The sequence below is a fragment of the Macaca nemestrina genome, chromosome 14, assembly GCF_043159975.1.
Source record: "Macaca nemestrina isolate mMacNem1 chromosome 14, mMacNem.hap1, whole genome shotgun sequence".
In the NCBI taxonomy this organism is placed as follows: Eukaryota; Metazoa; Chordata; class Mammalia; order Primates; family Cercopithecidae; genus Macaca; species Macaca nemestrina.
Genome location: NC_092138.1, coordinates 118460149 through 118483347, shown reverse-complemented (window position 1 = coordinate 118483347; position 23199 = coordinate 118460149). Strand labels below are relative to the sequence as shown.

The 23199-nt window shown below is 55.5% G+C and overlaps 1 protein-coding gene across 17 annotated transcripts in view; it reads left to right on the top strand.

Annotated features, from left to right (window-relative positions):
• Positions 1-23199, top strand: part of LOC105471989 (exonuclease 3'-5' domain containing 3) — a 108419-nt gene that overhangs the window by 78996 nt on the left and 6224 nt on the right. For all 17 annotated transcript variants that reach the window (XR_011612928.1, XR_011612927.1, XM_071078676.1 and 14 more), the window contains 2 exons: positions 13078-13131; positions 13365-13496. Coding sequence is in view for 15 of the 17 variants with exons in the window: in XM_071078676.1 (XP_070934777.1) it covers positions 13078-13131; positions 13365-13496 (186 nt within the window). In the remaining 2 variants the exon portion in view is untranslated. The remainder of the gene's footprint in view (positions 1-13077; positions 13132-13364; positions 13497-23199) is intronic.

Here is a 23199-nt window from a genome sequence, read left to right as displayed (position 1 = left end):
GAGAATGGCGTAAACCCGGGAGGCGGAGCTTGCAGTGAGCTGAGATCCGGCCACTGCGCTCCAGCCCAGGCGACAGAGCGAGACTCCGTCTCAAAAAAAAAAAAAAAAAAAAAAAAAAGAAAGCTTGGATCTTGGGGCTTTTAGTTATCTTTTTAAAAATGATTTCTAACCTAACTTTAGGAACATAATCTGTATGTTTCCAGTTTTGGAAATTTCTTGATTTGCTTCATAGCCAAGTAGATGATTCTTTTTTTTTTTTTTTTTTTTTTTTTTTGAGACGGAGTCTCACTCTGTTGCCCAGGCTGGAGTGCAGTGGCACCATCTTGGCTCACTGCAACATCCACCTGCCCGGTTCAAGCAATTCTCCTGCCTCAGCCTCCCAAGTAGCTGGGACTACAGATGCACACCACCATACCTGTCTAATTTTTGTCTTTTTAGTAGAGATGGAGTTTCACCATATTGGCCAGGCTGGTCTTGAACTCCTGACCTTGTGATCTGCCCACCTCAGCCTCCTAAAGTGCTGGGATTACAGGCGTGAGTCACCACGCCCAGCCTAAATCATCTTTATCCTATTTGCTTTTCTGCCTGATTCTACCAAGAGAGCCATACTGAAGTTTCCTGTGATGGTGCATTCATCAAATTTTCCACGCAATTATGTCAGTGTTTGCTTTATAAGTTTTAAAGTTATGTTAGTAGGTGCATATACATATTATTATTAGAATTATTATATCTTTCTATTGTGTGAAATCTTTTATAATTATGAGGTAAACCTCTTTGACTCCAGTAATGCTCTTTGCTATAAAATATATTTTAGGCCGGGCACGGTGGCTCACGCCTGTAATCCCAGCACTTTGGGAGGCCGAGGCGGGCGGATCACAAGGTCAGGAGATCGAGACCACGGTGAAACCCCGTCTCTACTAAAAATACAAAAAATTAGCCGGGCGCAGTGGCGGGCGCCTGTAGTCCCAGCTACTCAGGAGGCTGAGGCAGGAGAATGGCGTAAACCCAGGAGGCGGAGCTTGCAGTGAGCCGAGATCGCGCCACTGCACTCCAGCCTGGGCGACAGAGCAAGACTCCGTCTCAAAAAATATATATATATATATATATATATTTTAACTGGCTGGGCGCGGTAGCTCAAGCCTGTAATCCCAGCACTTTGGGAGGCCGAGATAGGTGGATCACAAGGTCAGGAGATCGAGACCATCCTGGCTAACACAGTGAAACCCTGTCTCCACTAAAAAATACAAAAAAAAAAAAAAAACTAGCCGGGCGAGGTGGCGGGCGCCTGTAGTCCCAGCTACTCGGGAGGCTAAGGCAGGAGAATGGCGTAAACCCGGGAGGTGGAGCTTGCAGTGAGCTGAGATCCAGCCACTGCACTCCAGCCTGGGTGACAGAGCGAGACTCCGTCTCAAAAAAAAAATATATATATATATATGTGTGTGTGGGCGGGGGGTGTGTATATATATATTTTAACATTAATACCATTTCTCCATTATTCTTTGGTTAGTACTGGTAGAGCACTTTTTCATCCTTTTACTTTCAAACTTCTTTTATATAGTAGGTGTATTTCTTGCAAACTGTTTCTAGCTGGATTTTTTTTTTAAATCTAGTCTGAGTCTTTGCTTTTTAACTTATTAGTTTAGTCCTTTTACATTTATTATAATTATTGATAGAATTTGGGTTTAGTCGTACTATCTTAATTTGTGCTTTCTATTTGTACAACTTTTTCTATTCTTTTTCCTCTTCTTTTTTTCATGCTTTTAGCTTTTTTACCTTCATTCTATGTTTCCTTCAGTCAGTTTGAAAGCTATAAATTCTATTGCTGTTGCTTTCCTTGTTTTCTTAAAATATGCATATTTTGCTATGGATTTATTTCTTTTCTTTGTAGGGATTGCCCTAGAATTTTTTTTTTTTTTAAGACAGAGTCTCACTTTGTCACCCAGGCTGGAGTACAGTGGCACTATCTTGGCTCACTGCAATCTCCACCTCCCAGGTTCAAGCAATTCTGCCTCAGCCTCCCGAGTAGCTGGAACTACAGGCACCCCACACCACACCCAGCTAATGTTTGTATTTTTAGTAGAGATGAGGTTGCGCCATGTTGGCCAGGCTGGTGTCAATCTCCTGACCTCAAGTAATCCACCTGCCTCGGCCTGCCAAAGTGCTGGGATTGCAGGCATGAGCCACCGCGCATGGCCGAGAAATGTTAACACGTATATTTGAGTTACCAGTATTTAAAGTTACAGTTAAGTCAGGGATCTTACATCGATTTATGTTTCATATATTTCAATAGCTTTTGGGGTACAAGTGGCATTTGGTTGCATGGATGAATTGTATAATGATAAAGTCTGATATGTCACTGCACTGTCACCCAAATAGTATATATTGTACCCAATATGTCGCTTTTTATCCCTTACTCCTCCTCCTGCCCTCCCCACTTCTGAGCCTTCAGTGTCCATTATATCACTCTGCATGCCTTTGTGTACCCATAGGTTAGTTCCCACTTGTAAGTGAGAACATACAGTATTTGGTTTTCCATTCCTGAGTTACTTAGAGTAATGGCCTCCAGATCCATTCAGGTTTCTGTGGAGACATTATTTTGTTCTTTTTTATGGCTGAGTAGTATTCCATGGTGTATATAGACCACATTTTTTTATCCACTCGTTGGTTGATGGATACTTAGGTTAGTTCCATATCTTTGCAATTGTGACTTGTGCTGTGATAAACATATGTGTGCAATTGTCTTTCTGATATACTAACTTATTTTCCTTTGGGTAGATACTCAGTAGTGGGACTGCTGGAGCACGTGGTAGATCTGCTTTTAATTCTTTGAGAAATCTCCATGCTGTTTTCATAGATGTTGTACTAATTATTTTTATTTATTTATTTATTTTTTTTTTATTTATTTATTTTTTTGAAACGGAGTCTCGCTCTGCCGCCCAGGCTGGAGTGCAGTGGCCGGATCTCAGCTCACTGCAAGCTCCGCCTCCCGGGTTCACGCCATTCTCCTGCCTCAGCCTCCCGAGTAGTTGGGACTACAGGCGCCCGCCACCGCGCCCAGCTAGTTTTTTGTATTTTTTAGTAGAGACGGGGTTTCATCATGTTAGCCAGGATGGTCTCGATCTCCTGACCTCGTGATCCGCGCGTCTCGGCCTCCCAAAGTGCTGGGATTACAGGCTTGAGCCACCGCGCCCGGCCTATTTTTTTTTATTTATTTATTTATTTATTTATTTATTTATTTATTTATTTTATTTTGAGATAAAGTCTAGCTCTGTCACCAGGCTGGAGTGCAATGGCGCGATCTTGGCTCACTCCAACGTCCACCTCCCAGGTTCAAGTGATTATTCTGCCTCAGCCTTCTGAGTAGCTGGGACTACAGACACCTGCCACCACGCCTGGCTAATTTTTTGTCTTTTTAGCAGAGACCGGGTTTCACCATGTTGGGCGGGCTGGTCTCGAACTCCTGACCTTGTGCTCCACCCGCTTTGGCTTCCCAAAGTGCTGGGATTAAGGTGTGAGCCACCGCACTGGTCTTTTTTACATTTTAATAATGTCTATTCTGGCTATAGGGCAAGGTGGCATCTCATTGTGGTTTTAATTTGCATTTCCCTGATGATTCGTGATGTTGAACGCTTTTTCACGTTTGCTGGCTATTTGTATATCTTCTTTTGAGAAATGTCTATTCACATGTCATTTGCCCACTTTTTGATGGGATTCTTTGTTTTTTTTTTTTTTTTTTGCTGATTGGTTTGAGTTCCTTGTAGATACTTGATATTACCTCTTCGTAAGATGCATAGTTTGCGAATATTTTCGCCCATTCTGTGGGCTGTTTGTTTTCTCTGATGATTATTTCTTTTGCTGTGCAGAAGCTTTTTAGTTGAATTAGGTCGCATTTATTTATTTTTCTTTTTGTTGCATTTGCTTTTGTGGTTCTAGTCAAAACTGTTTGCTTAAGCCAATGTGCAGAAGAGCTTTCCTCGATTTCCTTCTAGAATGTTTATGGTTCAGGTCTTAGATTTAAGTCTTTCATCCATCTTGAGTTGGTTTTTGTATATGGTGAGAGATAGGGATCCAGTTTCTTTCTCCTACACGTGGCCAGCCAGTTTTCTCAGCACCAGTTATTTGATAGGGTGTCTTTTTCTCCAATTTATGTTTATTTAGACTTTGAAAAGATCAGTTGATTGTAAGTATTTGGTTTTATTTCTGGATTCTCTATTCCATCCCATTGGTCTATGTATCTACTTTTATATCAGTACTATGCTCTTTTGGTAACTACACTGTGTTAGTCCATTCTCACATTGCTATAAAGGAATACCTGAGGCCAGGTGCAGTGGCTCACGCCTGTAATCCTAGGACTTTGAGAGGCTGAGGCGGGTGGATCACCTGAGGTTGGGAGTTCAAGACCAGCCTGACCAACATGGTGAAACCCCGTCTCTACTAAAATACAAAAAATTAGCTGGGCGTGGTGGCGCGTGCCTGTAGTCCCAGCTACTCAGGAGGCTGAGGCAGGGGAATTGCTTAAACCTGGGAAGTGGAGATTGTTGTGAGCCGAGATCATGCCACCGCACTCCAGCCTGGTGACAGAGCAAGACTCCATCTTAAAAAAAAAAAAAAAAATTTGTCAGGCTTGGTGGTGGGCACCTGTAGTCCCAGCTACTCGGGAAGCTGAGGCAGGAGAATCACTTGAACCTGGGAGACAGAGGTTGCAGTGAGCTGAGATCATGTCACTGCACTGTACTCCAGCGTGGGCGACAGAGCTCAAAAAAAAGAAAAAAAGAAATACCTGGGACTGGGTAACTTAAAAGAAGTTCGGTTGGCTCATGGTTCTGGAGGCTGTACAGGAACCATGTCACTGGCATCTGCTTCTGGGGAGCCTCTGGAAACTTCCAGTCCTGGCAGAAGGCAAAGCAGGAGCTTGCATGTCACATGGTGAAGGCAGGAGCGAGACAGCAAGAGGGGACGCGCTGCGCACTTTTAAACGACCAGGCAAGGAAAGGACCAAGGGGGATGGTGCTAAACCACTCCTGAGAAATCATTCCCCGTGATCCAATCACTCCAGTCACCTCCCGCCAGGCTGCACCTCCAACACTGAGGCTTGCATTTCAAGATGAGATTTGGGCGGGGACACATCCAAACACAGAGCCTTGTAGTGTCAGTCAGGGTTCTCTAGAGGGACAGAACTGATAGGATAGATGTGCATATGAAAGGAAGTTTATTTTATTTTATTTTTTTTGAGGCGGAGTCTCGCTCTGTCGCCCAGGCTGGAGTGCAGTGGCGTGATCTCGGCTCACTGCAAGCTCCGCCTCCCGGGTTCACGCCATTCTCCTGCCTCAGCCTCCCGAGTAGCTGGGACTACAGGCACCCGCCGCCACGCCCGGCTAACTTTTTGTATTTTTAGTAGAGACGGGGTTTCACCGTGTTAGCCAGGATGGTCTCGATCTCCTGACCTCATGATCTGCCCGCCTTGGCCTCCCAAAGTGCTGGGATGACAGGCGTGAGCCACTGTGCCCGGCCCATGAAAGGAAGTTTACTAAGGAGAGTTGACTCCCAGGATCACAAGGTGAAGCCTCACAATAGGCCGTCTGCAAGTTGAAGAGCCAGGAAGCCAGTGGTGGATCAGTCCGAGTCCCAAAATCTCAAAAGTTGGGAAGCTGGCAGTGCAGCCTTCAGTCTGTGGCCAAAGGCCCAAGGGCCTCTGGCAAACCACTGGTGTACGTGTAAGAGTCCAAAAGCTGAGGGACTTTGGAGTCTGATGTTCGAGGACAGGAAGCACCCAGCACGGGAGAAAGATGGGGCCGGAAGACTCAGCAAGTTGGCTCTTCCATCTTCTCCTGCCTGCTTTATTCTGGCCGTGCTGGCCGCAGATTAGATGGTGCCTACTGAGGGCGGGTCTGCCTCTCCCAGTCCATGGACTCTATGAAATGTAGATCCCCTTTGGCAGCACCCTCACAGACACACCCAGGATCAGTACTTTGCATCTTTCAATCCAATCCAGTTGACACTCAGTAGAAACCATCACAAGTGTAATTTGAAGTTGGGTAATGTGATGCCTCCAGATTTGTGTTTTGTTTTTGGGGGTTTTTTTGAGACAGAGTCTCACTCTGTCGCCAGGCTGGAGTGCAGTGGCACAATCTCGGCTCACTGGAACCCCCACCTCCTGGGTTCAAGGGATTTCCCCTGCCTCAGCCTCCGGAGGAGCTGGGACTACAGGCCCCTGCCACCACGCCCGGCTAATTTTTTGTATTTTAGTAAAGATGGAGTTTCACCGTGTTGGCTGGGCTGGTCTCGAACTCCTGACCTTGTGATCCACCCGCCTCAGCCTCCCAGAGTGCTGGGTGTGAGCCACTTCGCCCGGCCTAGGTTCGTTCTTTTTCCTTAGAACTGCTTTGGCTATTCAGGCTCTCTATTGGTTTCATACAAATTTTAGGATTGTTTTTTCTAATTCTGTGAAAAGCGATGTTGGTACTTTGATAGGAATTGCACTTAATCTGTAGATTGCTTTGGGCAGTTTGGTTATTTCACAATATTGATTCCTCCAATTCTTGAGCATGGGATGTATTTCCATTTGTTTGTGTCATTCATGATTTCTTTCAGCAGCATTTTGTAGTTCTCCTTGTAGAGGTCTTTCACCTCCTTGGTTAAGTACATTCGTAGGTTTGGTGTGTGTGTGTGTGTGTGTGTGTGTGTGTGTGTGTGTGTGTGTGTTGTCATTGTGCAGATATTATAAAAGGGATTGAGTTTTTTTTTTCCACATATTTATTTATTTACTTTTATTTTTTTGAGACGGAGTCTCGCCCTGTCGCCCAGGCTGGAGTGCAGTGGCGCCATCTCGGCTCACTGCAACCTCCACCTCCCGGGTTCACGCCATTCTCCTGCCTCAGCCTCCGGGATAGCTGGGATTACAGGCGCCCGCCACCACACCCAGGCTAATTTTTGTATTTTTAGTAGAGACGGGGTTTCACCATGTTATCCAGGCTGGTCTCAAACTCCCGACCTCAAGTGAGCCACCCCCGTGGGCCTCCCAAAGTGCTGGGATTACAGGCGTGAGCCACCGCGCCCGGCCTGAGTTCTTGGTTTCCTTCTCAGCTTGGTCGTTGTGCTACTGATTTGTGCACATTGATTTTGTAACCTGAGACTTGACTGAATTCATTTGTCAAATCAAGGAGTCTTGGAGGAGCCTTTAGGGTGTTCGAGGTATACAGTCACAACATTGGCAAACAGAGATAGTTTGACTTCCTGTTTTCCCATTTGGATGCCCTCTCTTTCTCTCTCTTCCCTGGGAGTGCTGGTCAGGACTTTGAGCACTACGTTGTGAGGGCGGGAGGGTGAGGGGAGGGCAGCCTTCTCTCGTTCCAGCGCTCAGGGGGGCTGTTTTCCGCTTTTCCCCGTTGACTATGATGTTGGCTGCAGGCGTGTCATATATGGCTTTTATTATTTTGAGGTATGTTCCTTCCATGCCTAGTTGGGTGAGGATTTTTATCATAAAGCAATGCTAGATTTTATCAATCAAATGCTTTTTATGCCTCTATTGAAATGATCATGTCGTTTTTGTTTTTAATTCTGTTTATGTGATGAATCACACATTCTGACTTGCACATGTTGAACCCCCCGAATCCCTGGGATGAAACTCACTCGACCATGGTGAGTTATCGCTTTAATGTGCTGTTGGATTCTGTTTGCAGGGTCCATTTATCTTTCTTACCTGCTGTCATCTTCCAGAATGTTAACACGATGCTGTTTTTCTTAATTCTGCGCATTAGACATGATCATGTTTCCTTTATGGACTCGACGTCTTTCAGTGTTGATGATGTGTGGACCGTTTATTGCATGGCAGACCTTCCTCTGGGAAACGACGGACTCCTTCTTGTTAATGAATTTTCCTTGTTCTTTAATCGGGGCCATTTTTCCTTTCTAAAAAGCTCTGTTTCCTCTTTCTTGAAGGAGAGTGTTGCTGGGTTTGTACCAGCAGCTCCACAGAACTTTGAAAACCCTCCGCTGCCTTTTGGCTCCATTGTTGCCCTCGAGAAGTTCGCCGTCAGTCCTGTGTAGCTCCTGTGTATCGCCGTGTAGCCCTGTGGAGCCCCGTGTAGTCCCTCTGTGGCCCCTCTGTAGTTCCCATGTAGCCCCGTGTAGTTCCTGTGTAACCCCGTGTAGTTCCTGTGTAACCCCGTGTAGTTCCTGTGTAACCCCGTGTAGTTCCTGTGTAACCCCGTGTAACTCCTGTGTAATCCCACTGTAGTCCTTCTGTGGCCCCTCTGTAGTTCCCATGTAGCCCCATGTAGTTCCCATGTAGCCCCGTGTAGTTCCCATGTAGCCCCGTGTAGTTCCTGTGTAGCCCCGTGTAGTTCCTGTGTAGCCCCGTGTAACTCCTGTGTAATCCCACTGTAGTCCCTCTGTGGCCCCTCTGTAGTTCCCATGTAGCCCCGTGTAGTTCCCATGTAGCCCCGTGTAGTTCCTGTGTAGCCCCGTGTAGTTCCCATGTAACCCCGTGTAGTTCCCATGTAGCCCCGTGTAGTTCCTGTGTAGCCCCGTGTAGTTCCTGTGTAACCCCGTGTAACTCCTGTGTAATCCCACTGTAGTCCCTCTGTGGCCCCTCTGTAGTTCCCATGTAGCCCCGTGTAGCTCCTGTGTAACCCCATGTAGCTCCTGTATAGCCCCACTGTAGTCCCTCTGTGTAGCCCTGCTGTAGTTCCCATGTTGCCCCATGTAGTTCCTGTGTAGCCCCGTGTAGCCCTCTGTAGCCCCACTGTAGTCCCTCTGTAGCCCCTCTGTAGTTCCCATGTAGCCCCGTGTAGTTCCTGTGTAGCCCTGTGTAGCCCCGTGTTGCCCTGTGTAGTTCCCATGTAGCCCCGTGTAGTTCCTGTGTAACCCCATGTAGCCCCTTGTAACCCCACTGTAGTCCCTCTGTGGCCCCTCTGGAGTTCCCATGTTGCCTCGTGTAGTTCCCGTGTAGCCCCATGTAGTTCCCGTGTAGCCCTGTGTAGTTCCTGTATAACTAGTCTGTTTCTTCCCTTTGACCCTTGTTTCCTTTTGTCCTGTATATTTACTTTATTTACCAGTTGTGTTTGTTTTTACTTTTGTTTTTTATTCATCATGTAGGTGTTTTTACTCATCATATTGGTGTATATTTGTTATCACCACAAAGTAGCTACTTGCTGTGTCGGTTTTTTTCTTCCTTTTTTGTGGTAAAACATACATAACACGAAATTGACCATTTTAACCGTTTTTAAGTGTGCAGTTCAGTGGCATTAGCACACTCACTATATCATATATCCATCACCACCACCTCTTTCCAGAACTCGGTATCATCCCAAACAAAGACACCGTACCAGCCGGGCGCGGTGGCTCACGCCTGGAATCCCAGCACTTTGGGAGGCCGAGACGGGCAGATCACGAGGTCAGGAGATCGAGACCATCCTGGCTAACATGGTGAAACCCCGTCTCTATTAAAAATAAAAATAATTAGCCGGGCGTGGTGGCGGGCGCCTGTAGCCCAGCTACTTGGGAGGCTGAGGCAGGAGAATGGCGTGAACCCGGGAGGCGGAGCTTGCCGTGAGCCGCGATCACGCCACTGCACTCCAGCCTGGGCGACAGAGCAAGACTCCATCTCAAAACAACAACAACAACGACGACTCTGAGCCAATAGTTATCTCCCCTCCCCTCCCTCTAGCCCTGGTGGCCACTGTTCCACTTTCTGCCTCTATGAATTGACCTGTCCTAGGTACCTCGTAGACGTGGAATCATATAGTATCCGCCCATTTGCGTCTGGCGTCTTCCACTCGGCATGTCGTGAGGGTCTATCTGTGCCATAGCCTGTGTCTGAACGTCCTTCCTTTCTGAGGCTGGATGACGTTCCGTTGCAGGATGGACATATTTTGTTTCCATTCGTCTGTGGATGGGCCCCAGGTTGCTTCCCTCTTCTGGTTATTCTGAATGTGGCTGCTACGAACACGGATGGATAAGGATGTACTTGAGCTCCTGCTTTCAGTTTTTTGCATTTGCAGCTAAAAGTGAAACTGCTGAATCCTCTTCGGACTCTGTGTTTAACGTCTTGAGGAACCGTCACACTGTTTTCCACAGTGGCCGCGCTGTTTACCTTCCCACCAGTGACGCATGAGGGTTCAGTTTATCCACATCCCACCAACATTATTTCCCCTTTTTTTTTTTTTTTTGTAAAAGCCATCCTAATGGGTGTGATGTCTCACTGTGGTTTTTATTTGCGTTTCACTAATGACGAATGATGCTGAGCATCTTTTCACGCGCTTATTGGCCACGCGTATATCTTTGAAGAAGTGTCTATTCAAGTCCTCTGTCGACTTTTTTTTTTCTTTTTGAGATAAGGTCTCACTTTGTTACCCAGGCTGGAGTGCAATGGCACGATCACAGCTCACAGCAGCCTCAGCCTCCCAGGCTCAGGCCATCCTCCTGCCTAGGCCTCCCAAAGTGTTGGGATTACAGGCGTGTGATTACAGGCGAGCCACCGCGCCCCGCCCTTTCGTTTTTAAACTGGATTATTTACTTTTCTGTTGTTGAATTATGGGGTTCCTCCTATACTCTGGATATCAACCCCTGGCCAGATACGTGATTTGCAAATACCAGCGTCTCCACCCTGTGGTGTTTTACTCCTCCAGAGTGTCCTAGGCGCACATTTCACTATAATGAGGGTCCAGTCACTCCAGTGTTTCTTTTGCTGCCTTTGCTACGGTGTCATATCGAAGAAATCCTGGCCAAATACAGTGCCAGAAAGTGGTCCCTGTGTCTTCTTCTAAGAATCTTTTTTTTTTTTTTTTTTTTTTTTTTTTTTGAGATAGGGTTTCTTTGTAGCCCAGGCTGGAGTGCGGTGGCGTGAACACAGCCCGCTGCAGCCTTGACCTCCCGGCTCAGGTGATCATCGCATGTTGACCTCCTAAGAAGCTGGGACTACAGGCACACCTGCCTAGTTTTTTTATTTTTTGTAGAGATGGGGTTTCGCTATGTTGCCCAGGCTGGTCTAGAACTCCTGGACTCAAGCGATCTGCCCATCGCAGCCTCCCAAAGTGCTGGGATTACAGGCACGAGCCACCTTGCCCAGCCTCTTGTAAGAGTTTTATAGTATTAGCTCTGATGTTTTTGAGTTGGTCTTGCACTCTTTTTTTTTTTTTTTTTTTTTTGAGACGGAGTCTCGCTCTGCCACCCAGGCTGGAGTGCAGTGGCCGGATCTCAGCTCACTGCAAGCTCCGCCTCCCGGGTTCACGCCATTCTCCTGCCTCAGCCTCCCGAGTAGCTGGGACTACAGGCGCCCGCCACCTCGCCCGGCTAGTTTTTTGTAGTTTTTAGTAGAGACGGGGTTTCACAGTGTCAGCCAGGATGGTCTCGATCTCCTGACCTTGTGATCCGCCTGTCTCGGCCTCCCAAAGTGCTGAGATTACAGGCTTGAGCCACCGCACCCAGCCGGTCTTGCACTCTTAAAGATAACTAATGATTTGGCTGGGCATGGTGGTTCACACCTGTAATCCCAGCACTTTAGCAGGCCAAGGCAGACGGATCACCTGAGGTCAGGAGTTTGAGACCAGCCTGGCCACCATGGCGAAACCCCATCTCTACTAAAAATACAAAAATTAGCTGGGTGTGGTGGTGGGTGCCTGTAATCCCAGCTACTTGGGAGGCTGAGGCACGAGAATCGCTTGAACCTGGGAGGAGGATGTTGCAATGAGCCGAGATTGTGCGCTCCAGCCTGGGCGACAGAGTGAGATTCCATCTCAAAAAAAAACCCAAAAAACAAATTAATGATTTTAAGGAACCATTCTGAACGCATAGAAAGGTGTCTGTGTCCTCCGCCGCACCTCTGTTCCCTCACTGGCACGTTGCCTCCCTGTGGTGCGGGAGCCCCGCTGGCTCCTGAGTCCTCGGATGTGACACTTGGCTCTTGGATCACTATTGCCTTCTGCAGGGTCTAGAGGCTCCGGCCTCATTGTCTGCATTTCTGCCTTAGATGTGGAATCAGTCATTTCTCCAAAAAGCTCGGGCTCCTTTTAGTGTAAAATGTAGAAACCAGTGTTGGGTACAGGCACTCCCGGTGACGGGATTGGGTCTTGTCTCTAGACCTTTGCAGTGGACTGTGCGGAAATACACTTTAAAATATATATATAACATACATCAGAAATTCATACTGAAGCTTTCTATTCAGAGCTGGAGTTTTCTTGTAAGCTTAATATCCTTACTTTTAATTTTTATCTCCTTTGTCGGCTGAAAACTCTCATACTCACAAAATCAGCAAAATAGTCCGTCTGTTTTATGCCACAGTTCATACACAGCTTTGGAAGAGCCGCGTCGACACCGACAGTCACCCATAGTATCGTCACTGCAGGGTTTTCTTCATTTTTATTTTTATTTTTTTGTTTAAGACGGAGTCTCGCTCTGTCGCCCAGGCTGGAGTGCAGTGGCACGATCTTGGCTCACTGCAAGCTCCACCTCCCGGGTTCACACCTTTCTCCTGCCTCAGCCTCCCGAGTAGCTGGGACTACAGGCAACCGCCACCACACCCGGCTAATTTTTTTGTATTTTTAGTAGAGACGGGGTTTCACCGTGTTAACCAGGATGGTCTCGATCTCCTGACCTCGTGATCTGCCCACCTCGGCCTCCCAAAGTGCTGGGATTACAGGTGTGAGCCACCGCGCCCAGCCGGTTTTCTTCATTTTTGATGTGTAGTTGGCTCCCTAGGAGCTAGGGGCAAGTTACAGTGTTTTCAAATCTCCAGAGTCTCTTGGAATACCTCTGTGTGTGTTTTATTTATTTCATTTTCTTCTGCTTTTGAGGGATGGCTTTTTAAATTCAATTTTGTTTGTAATTATTAAAAACAAATGTTTGCATGGTGCCAGGATTAAATCTGTACAATGAGGTGACACCCAGGACCTGGGCTGCAGGTGTCTGAGAGCCAGCAGGGCTCCTCACCACCCAGACCCCAGGCAGAGGCCACCCTGGAGGACAAAGGGGGCCTGGTGCACGGCCAGGATCTGGGGAGCTAGGGGGCGGCGAGCAGAGGCGGCCCAGTCCAGGAGCACGGAGCTGCCCCCTCACCCACTGGTCGCCCCTCCCACACAGGTCGCCAGGCAGGAGGGGAGGATCATCCTGACATCGGGGCAGCCATTCCACAAGGTGAGTGTCCCACAGATGAGCTCAGTGGGCCTGAGCCCCATCTTCCCAAGCCCCTCGCCCCTCGGCCACCCCCACCTCAGGATCAGCTTGCCATGGGGCCGGCCCCCAGTACCTCTGCCGTACCCCTGGTGGGCCAAGAGAAGGCTCCTGCCTCATCCTGGTGGAGATGGGCTGGGCCTGGGCAGGTGCTGGGCTCTGCACTGCCCTTCAGTAGCCGAACCGTGTCTTTGCAGCTCCGGGCCCAGGTCGGGGCTGGGCGCTGCCTCTCGGTCGACTGCTCCCTGAAGGCCCAGCAGCAGGCTAAGGCTGTGCTCAAGCATTTCAATGTGCGCGTCACCCACGCAGACATCTTCAGCCGCTGCCAGGTGGGTCCTGCGTGCCCCGTCCTACCTCGGGCTGGCACAAGATCCAGAGCTACCGGGGTGTCCAGGGAGGTGGGCCCCCCAGACAGTGGCGGACGGCAGAAGCACCTGCCACACCCTCTGCTCTGCTCATGGGAGCCAGGACCACGAGCAACCCTGTTGCTCCCACCTCCACCCAGACACCCACATGCCTTGGGGGGCTGCTGCAGTCCGGGGTGAGGCGCCGGCGGAGCGTCCCTGCTGGGTCCGGGGTGAGGCGCCGGCGGAGAGTCCCTAGTGCAGGCCGGCATAGCCACGGGGACAGCTCCGATCAGGCACTGGTTGGGATTTGGGGAATTCCCTCCAGCTCCCATGGGGTTTCTGAAAGGAATCGAGAGAAATTGTGGAAGCCTCTTCGGGCTGGGCGGGTCCCACTTTCCAAAGGCAACACACAGCACAGCCTGCGTCTGCTTGCTGACGTCCAGCAAGGTCTGGGCAACAGAACCCCTGAGTGGGAACTGCCGCACCTCGGTGGGGAGCCATGGGAGGCCAGTGGGGGCACCAAAGCCCAGCTTACCTCTCTCCCTCCTCTCCTGTCCCCAGTGGGGGACTGAGCTAAGCCACCTGCCCAGGGCTGCACTGTCCAAGCCTGCCGTGCCCCACACCGACTGGCTTGAGCCCACTGGGTACCTGGGCATGGCCAGGCTGAGGGGGAGCTGATGCCGCCTTTTGCCCGTCCATGCCAGGTGCTGGGGGTCTCCGTGGGCAACACGGGAGCAGGGGGACTGTGGGCTGGGCTGGCTCTCGGCAGCTCCTGGTGGAGGGTACGGGCTGCTTCCAGAACGTTCCGGAGTTAGGGCCACATCAATATTCCGCCCAGAGCAGCAGGTCGGGGCTGCTCCACCACGCTCAGTTTTGTTTCCTGGGGTTTTTTGGGGGTGACGGAGTCTCACTCCATCACCTAGGCTGCAGTGTAGTGGTGCAGTCTCAGCTCACTGCAGCCTCTGTCTGCCAGGTTCAAGCGATTCTCCCACCTCAGGCTCCTGAGTAGCTGGGATTACAGGCGCCCACCACCATGGGCGGCTAATTTTTGTATTTTTGTAGAGATGGGGTTTCACCATGTTGGTCAGGCTGGTCTTGAACTCCTGACCTCAGGTGATCCTCCTGCCTCAGCCTCCCAAAGTGCTGGGATTACAGGCCTGAGTAATCCCAGCCTCCCAAGCCCAATTTTGGGGGGAGGTTTTGGGACTCCCTCAAGGAGGGAGATCCCCTCATGGAGGCCACTGCCAGGGTCCCTGCTGGCGCCTGGGCTGGGCAGGGAGGGGCCCTGAGCTCAGCTCCACCCATGGTCCTCAGGGGCACCCACCTGGCTGAGCAGGGACAGATGCAGGCCTGGGCCTTCTGCTACCGCCCTTCTGCCCCCACAGCTTCAGGCTGGGCCAGCGGGGACTGATGCAGGAAGGAAAGAGGGAAAGCTCTGGCTCGGATCTGCAGCCGGCCGGTCACCTGAACACACAGGCCCCTGGACCTCCCACTGCCCCTGGCCTGGGGTGCAGTCTGACCCTCTGACCCCACGGCTCTGCCTCAGGTGGCAAGGAAGTGTGCTCCAGGGGCCTCTCCTTCAGCCTTGGGCTCCAGGGGCAGCAGGAACCGCGTCCGCTGCCTCTCTTTGTCTGTGCTCAGGCCGGCAAGCGCTGTAAAGACCCCAGGATGTCCGGGACGCCTGGGGAGGCATGTTAATGAGCTGTTCAGAATCGGCTGCTGCATTTTCTTGAGAAAACAGGAAGTTGGGTCGCTGGGAGGAAACCCCTTCTGGAGCCCTGGGCAGCCGGGTGCTGGGGAGCGCCCCTGAGGACCCAGGCCAGGCGCAGAGGGGCCGCCAAGCCCTGCATGGAGAAGGGCGTCCAGGGTGTGAGGCAGAAGGGCGGACTTTGGCCTGGCGGAGCGGATGGGATGGGGGGCTACAGAGACTGAGCAGGTGGGGGCCTCCCTGTCCCATGTCCGCCCTGCCTCTTTGCTGGCTACTGGCAGCTCCAGGCTGCTGATGCCACTCTGCCACTCACACCCTGCAGCCTCCAGGGTGCCCCTGCTGTGGCAAGCAGGAGCGCCAGGCCCAGGGGGACTGCAGGCAGAGCAGGCCTGGGAGGGGCTAAGGCCAGAGCTGCACTTCCGTTGGGGGCCAGCAAGCGTCCAGGCCAGAGAGGGCAGCGCCAGCCGCCCAGGACCAAGGCATTGAGGGAGGGAGCATCTGGGTCTCAGAGACTTCAAACAGCCGGCGGGGAGTTCCGCCTGGAGGGTACCCTAAGCCCTGGCTGCAGCCCCAGGCAGCGACCTGCCACCTGTGGCAACTCCTCTGTGTGGGGGCAGGATGTGGGAAAGGGGCGGGTGAGCTGCCTTGGCCCCACGGACTGCACGGCCGGGGGCCCTGCGGATACATGCATCTCTGTGTGTGCATATCCCACGGATGCTGGGTGGTGCACTGTGAGGAGAGAACCATGCGTTCCCCCTGCCCGCCCCAGCCTGGGAGCAGAGCATATGCTGGCAGCCACACCAGAGCCCGAACCCCCGGTGCAGGGCTGGCAGGGGAGAGGGTGCTGGTCCGTGCAGAGCCCCATGTGTATGGGCCACATGTCGCGTCAGGTGGGAGCCCAGGTGGGAGGGAGGCGCGTCAGGGCTGGGGACCCTGCTGGGCCCTAGCAGGGAGCCCTTGGGCAGGTGACAGAGAGCTGTTGGCAGAGGGGCCCCCTGTGCACAAGGGTCCCGCAGGGCCAGCGTGATGGGGCCAGGAGGGCAAGAAAGGGGTCTCTGAGAAGCTGAGATATCTACATTTGAACCTGGCCTTCCAGGTCACCCAGGTAGGGTGGGAGAATGGAGTTTGCTTTACACAAGTGCCTCAGCCGGCTGGTGGCCCAATGCCTGCAGCCCGGGCTCCCACGTGCACACCTGCCTCCTTGGCTCTGGAGTCCCGAGAGGAGCTCAGAGCTGGAGGGCCAGGGCCCCAGGCCACATGTCCATGATGACCATGTGCTCTAGAAAGTTCTTCCTAGGGCTGGGCAGGCTCAGGCCACATTCCCACCACCCACTCCAACAGCACTGCAGCCTCAGTGCTCCCAGCTGAACCCTGGGAGCTTGGCCTGAGTGGGCAGCTGGGAACACCACTGGTCGGCCACCCCACACACTGGCTGCCCCATCCCCACCCCAGAGGCGAAGGGAGGCCCATCCTCAGGGCCAAAGAGGTAGGCACGGGCAAAACAATGGAGGCCAGGCCCAGGGACCACGCAGGCCCAGCTCCATGCAACTGCAGACCCCGGCCCTGCCCCCGAGGCCACCGTGCAGGGCTGGGCTGGCTATGACCCATCCGGACACCAGAGGGCTGCTGGCCATCACCAGCCAGCAGAGAGCGGCACGCTCAGGCTGACGCAGCAGCAGAGATCGGCGAGATTGGCCTTTCGCCCTGGAGCTGCCCACGGGGCCTGGCTCTGGCCTCGGTCACAGGATCTGAGGCTCACAGCCTCCGATGTCCCCCAGCTCCGGCCAGAACTGGCCACCTCCCTGGAGAGCGCCTGCCGCCGGGCTGACTTTCCATTTTCTTCTTCCTTCTGCTATTTTGGTGCCGTTCCCGGAGGGAAGGCCCACTCAACATGCAGGGTTCCCAGAGCGAGGCTGGGGTGCTGTCTGGGTGGCGCGGTGGGCACACAGCAGGGAGTGAGCAACGGCATGCGTGATTGAGCCCAAAGCTGGGCCAGGGCCTGGTCAGGGGTCTGTGGCCACCGCCGGCCCCACCACTCAGCAGGGACCCCGAGCGGTGGGACTCCTGGGTGCTGGGGTTGCTGGTGCCGGCTTTCTGGTAGCATCTGCCCACGCGTGCCCTTGAGTCAGGCAGGGAGGGGCTCCCCTCGAGCGAGGATGGCCCACCGGCCCACCCACAGGAGCCACAGGGGCCGTAGGTCTCAAGTAGAGGGCGGGGCCGTGCCCTCTGGGGCAGGGTGGGGATGGGGAACATTCCCAGTGCCGTCTACCATGGGAAAATATTTTATCAAAGAAGCTCGAGCTTAAAAAAAAAACCCTCACCATGAACCCCTGACATGGCCAGGCATACCATCTATTTTTACTGTCCCCAGTCCCCACCCCCCTAGCATGGTTGGGGAGCGGGCTGCAGCCCCCACAGGGACACGTCCTGAAACAGTGGCGTCAGCCCCCTCAGAAGCGGGCATCCCAGGAGGCTGTGCTGACCCCTGCCTCCAAGGGCTCCCGGGCAGAGCTGGCCATTGTTGGGGGGGTGAGGGGGGTGAGGGGGGTGCGGCAGCCGGGTCCCAGCTCATGGGCGCCTGGGAAGCCTTGCAGTGCTGGGCAGGGACCCTGGGGAGGGTGGTCCAAGAGGGGGTTCTCGCGGAGGGGACGGAGTGGGCCGCAGGGCCGCTGCCCCCAGCATTCACACTCAGCACCTGGAGCCTGCCCTGACGGGCTTCAGAGCCCAGACCCAAGATCCAGCCTGGGGGCCCCAATGCTGCCCACTCCTGCCATGGGCCTGGAGACCCTCACATTCTCCGTGCTCAGCTGATGGACAGAGGGACAGACAGGAAGAGGTGCAGCAGACCCCACCCCTCCCAGGCTCCGTCCGCCTCAGCCTAGACCCCATTCCCACGCTCGGCACCCCCATGTCACACAGGCACGCAGGGTACAGAAGGACCTCCTCCCTGCTCACAAGGTGGCGGGAGGGGCCCAGCCCCAGAGCCCTGGAGGAAGAGGGCCCTCCAGCCAGGGCGTGGAACTGCAGGGCAAGTTTCAGTAGCTGGTGGGCCTAGCACGACCCCCAGGCTGGGGACAAACAGAGGATGACGGCACCTGAGGGGACTTAGTGCAGCCCCCAGGGCTGAGAGGAGGGTGGTCAGCCAGGAGCCCAGCCGGTTCCCCCAGGAGGCCACCCACACCACCTCCCCACAGCCTTGTGGGCTGGGGACCCTCCAGAAGGCCCCAATGCCCCCTCGTCCCTCCCTTTCTTAGCAGCCTTCCAGAAAAGCCGTGAGTCTCAGTCAGAGCCCAGCCTGGGTTCCCAAGAGATGGCCCCTGGGGATGGAGGACCTGGACCCACCGGCCTGTAGACCACAAGTTCCTGAGGCAGTGCCTGAGGACTAGAGGGCCATGCAGCACACCGAGGCCCCACCGCCCCTCCTCAGGTGGCCCCTGGGCCTGGCTCCTGCAGCCCCACTCTCCACTCAGCCTGGATGGATGGGGTGGGCAGGCTGGCCTCGGGGTGTCAGGGTGCACACAGGAGGGACCGGCCATGGCCAGGTTCAAGGAAGGGAGTCCTGGGGAGATCCTCAGGGTGACAAGGTAGGGTCTGTGTCCGTTGGCCACATTTCTCCCACCAGACAGGAGAGGCCCTGGGCGGGCTGGCAGGTGCACTCCTGGGGCTGCCTCCCCAGGCTGCCGCTACAGAGGCAGGGCTGCCTCTCCTGAGCCTCAGCCTCCTCACAGGCCAGCTGGGGTCTCCTGACCCTTCCCTTCCCATCTTTCCAGGCCCGCCAGGCTCAGAGAATGACCTGGGCCGCCCTGTCAGGCTGAGCAGGAGAGCTGCCCCCTGCACCCCTGCACCTCATGACATAGGTTTGCTGAGGTGGGGAGAGGAGAAGGAGTCCCTGCCCAGCTCCCCGACTCTGAAGATCCCACAACGTGCCCCTCCCACATCGAGCTCCCCTGGAAGGACCGGAGCAGGGTGGGCTGAACGGGCCACTCCCCTTCCATCCAGGCAGGCCCATCACACCCAGGCCCCCGCGCGGGGCGTGGCTCCCAGGCGCTAGCAGCCCACGCGGCTCCCACCAGCTCCCACCGCGGCCTCCTCTTAGACTCGGCCCCCAGCGGCTCTGCCCTGCCCAGCCCGGGGCCCTCGCCCCACTCTGCTGTCCGCCGGCCGCTGCAGCCTGGAGCAGCCTCCATCTCCCCCTGGCCTGCCAGGCCCCAGCTTAGATGTCGCTTCCTCCAGGAAGTCCCCCAGTCGATGGCGGGACCATCACCGCTCCTGGAGAGAGTATTCGGGCCCTGTCTCCCGGACACTGGGAGCTACGAGGGTCGGCCCAGGGCCGCTTGGGGCGGGTTCAGGGCCTGCCACCTGCTGCCGGGCCCGGCCCCATTGGTTGGAACGGGCACGCCCGGGGCGCGCGGGCTCACCCCCTTCTGTGGGCGGGGAGCTGAGTCCCCCAGCGACCCCGCGGTCCCTGGGAAGGAGGAGGTCTCGGCCCCCCCACGCGCCCCTGCGACCCTGGACGGGCGGGCGGGCGGGGTCCCCCAGGCAGGCGCGGGAAGGCCGCGGGCGGGCGGCCGTTTGCTTTTGAATCTCCGCCGGGCGCCCTGAGTGGCCGTTTCAAAGGCCGGCCGCGGGGGCGGGGGCCGTTCCCAGGCGCGCCCCGCCCTCCGCCGCCCCTCCTCCCACTTTCCCACGCGGCCCGGCCCGGCGGGTTCTCACGGCCGCCGCCCCTCCCCCGTCTGGGAAAGCCAGCGCGCCGCGCCCCGCCGAGGCTGGGGGGGCCGGGGGAGGGGACGAGAGCTGGGGGGCAAGGGGGGAGGGGAAGCTCTGGAGCCCCGGGCAGGGGGAGAAGGGGGACTCCTTGGGAGGCTCGGAGACAGGAGGGGGCTACAGCGAGGGGGATGGGGGAGCTGCCACCTCCCGGGATGGGGACGGTGTGGGGGCGCCCCGGAGCCCCTGGAGAGAGCCCGAGGCCCAGGGCACGGTGTCGGGAGCCTGCGTGGCCGGCTTCTGTTTGGTTTGACCCGAGGCAGGTGGGAGCGCTCGGGTCTGGGCGGGGAGTGGAGTCTGGGACTCCCGACCGTTTTTATTCCTCCTGCCTGCCCAGGGCAGGCCAGGGGATCTGACAAACAGGCGCTTGCTAAGGAGAATTTCAGAAAACGATCATTTTTTCATATAAAAACGTATCCTGGGCTTGATCTGAAATTCATGCACCGGGGCTTTGTGTCCTGCAGCCCCTTCCCCCGGGTGGGCGCTGACCATCCCATGTGAGTGGGAGACCCAGTGCCAGGCCCTGTGGCTCACCCCCAGCCCTCCTGGACGGGGTCAACCAGGGGCCCCCAAGTGTGCTGGAACAAGGGACACACCCTGAGGGGTGCCGGACGCCTTGGGCTGGGACCACAGGCTTCAGAGCTGCCAGTGGCTCAGGGCTCACACACGTGGTCTTTTGGGCGGTGGGGGTGCAGGCTGGGAGGAGGTGGGCAAAGACAGCCAAGCCCCAGGCCTGGACACCAAGATCGGGGGGCACAGGGTGGGGTGGCCTTCCTTCAGGGCCTAGGCCTGAAAGCCTGGTCAGGGGGTGCCCAGGGAAAGGCTGGGGCCCCTCATGGGAACCTGGTCTGGGGTGACCTGTGCAGAGGGGTGCTGGGCCAAGGATGGCAAGGTGCCGGATGGGGACCCCACTGCCAGGTGCCAGCCCCCACCCCGCTAAGCAAGCCTTGGGGGCAGCCCGGTGGGCCAGGCAGGGCCGGTGGCTCCAGGCGGCACATTCCGAGGCAGCTGCAGGAAGTAGAGACCCTGACACAGGCGGCCGCGTGTCCTCCGTGTCCACACAGTGACACAGGCAGTAACACGCTTCCTGGTTCACACCCTGACACCCAGCCGTACGCAGACGTCCCATCCCTGGTGCTTATGAGAGACGTCTCCAAGCACACGAGGGGCTGGCTGTCGCGCACGTGTGCCTAGACCCGGCCTCTGGAGACTCACGTGCCCTTTCACTCCTCTCCCACACTCAGGGCCCTGACTTTTGGGGGCTCTGGGGTGAGGGCTGTGGGCCCAGTTGTCCCGACCCCCGGGGACCCTCTCACCGCCGACACTGCCCGAGGCCCATCCCCCACGCTGTCTGTGGAGACATTGTCCTGGCCACACAAAGGGGACGGGGCAGTGGCTGGGTGGGGGAGGGGCTGGGGCTCGTGGGAACTGCCCTTCTAGGGCCCTGGGGGCGGGGGGGACAAGGGGCAAGGGGGCAGGGGCGAGGCCTCTCCAGGGCTGCCATCCTCAGTCACAGGCTCCAGACACTCCCGGGACATTAGGGCGGGGGTCACCGAGAGGGTGGTTACCAGCTTGCTTCAAGGGGATGGACTGGGTTTTAAAAGCTTCCCAAAAGACGGCTGCTATCCCTGGCTGCACACACCTCCCCAGGGGCCTGGGGCTCAGCCTTCCATCCACCCCAGCGCTGTCTCCAGTGGAAAGTCAGTGCCGGGGCTGGCCAGGTTCTTTTGGCAAGCTCACAGCTCCCTTCTCTCTGAGGAGGCTCACAGGGCCACAGCAAGGGACAGTGTCGGGTCACCTTTGGGGCGGGCAGCCCAGGGCTGCAAGGCACTCTGGGGACAGCGTGGGAAGATGAGGTGTGGGCCAGACCCAGGCCTCAGCGGGCAGGTTGGCGCCGGATTGCTTCTTCCTGGGTCACTGGCTCACCCTGTCCAGCAAGGTGTCAGGCCCACACCCCAGGCCCCACCATCTGTTGGGCAGCTCTAGGGGAGGTCAGAGTGCACGGCTGACCTGGGGGCCTCAGGACCCGCCCAGGGGCTTGCCAGGGACCAAATGTGCAACACCCACCCTGGGACGGCACACTGGTGACCCCCACCAGCACCCCTCTTCCCGATGTGGGGATCTCAGCACACAGCCCTTGCCATGCAGAGGCCTGTCCAAGGAAGGTGCTGGGTGCCCTTCCGCGTGGCAGGTAGTGGGACGGAGTGAGATTTTATCTTTGCTCTTTCATGCTTTGCCATTTTCCCAGTTCTAAATGAGCAGAAATGTCCTGTTGCTTCAGAATGTGCTCCTGCACCCCCATCGCCCTGCCTGGTGGCCTTAGGCCTTGACTCCTCCTAGACCTGCCTGCAGGGTTGGAAATCCCAGGTTGGCATCTCCTGCAGGAGTTCCAGCCAGGCCAGGCCCCAGCCCGACGGACCCCACCTCCCACACCCACCATGGGGCCCAGAGGGAGGAGTGCAGGAAACAGGCCGGGGCTGAGGTTACAACAAGCTTGCTCTTTGCTCAGAAACAGGAGGCCCCAAAGAGGCCCCTGCCACCCTCACCCGCTCACCTCACCTTCTCAGGGGGTCAGTGTCTAGCTGGGCTTGGGCACAGAGCAGAAAACCCTCAGGTCAGATCACCCGAGGACCTGGGATCATTCCCAGCCTGGTGGTGGAACCTGAGCTCCACTGGGCCGGGAGGGCAGGGGCTGTGGGAATCCCCAGGGTGGCCAGCATGCAGGAGGGATGCTCAGGTCAACTCGGCCCAGGCCCAGCAGACATCCGGCCCAGTCTCTTGGAGGAGCAGAGCTCCCTTCCCAGGCTCCCAACCCAGCAGGCCACTGCCTGCTGCCCTGCACCCCAGGACACAGGTTCCCCACGTGCTCTGGCCCTGGCAGGTCCCGGGCTCATGTCTTGCCTGCCTCTTTCCCTCAACCCCCTACTTGTCAAGACCCAAGACCTCAGGGGTGTGTGGGGCCAGGGGTGTTGTGTGCAGGGGCTGTGTGCAGCTGCCCAGCCCTGTCTGCCTGGGAGCGCCCAGTCCTCCCTCACCACACCTGTGCCCCAGCCACCTATTGCTTGGGATGCATAGGCTGGCACACCTGCAGGCCTGCAGCCTGGGGCAGTGGGTGTGACCCCTGCACCCAAGTGGGCACCAGGTCAGGTGGGCACCAGGTCAGGTGGGCACCAGGTCAGGTGGGCACACAGGTACTGCTGAAGGCACCTTCTG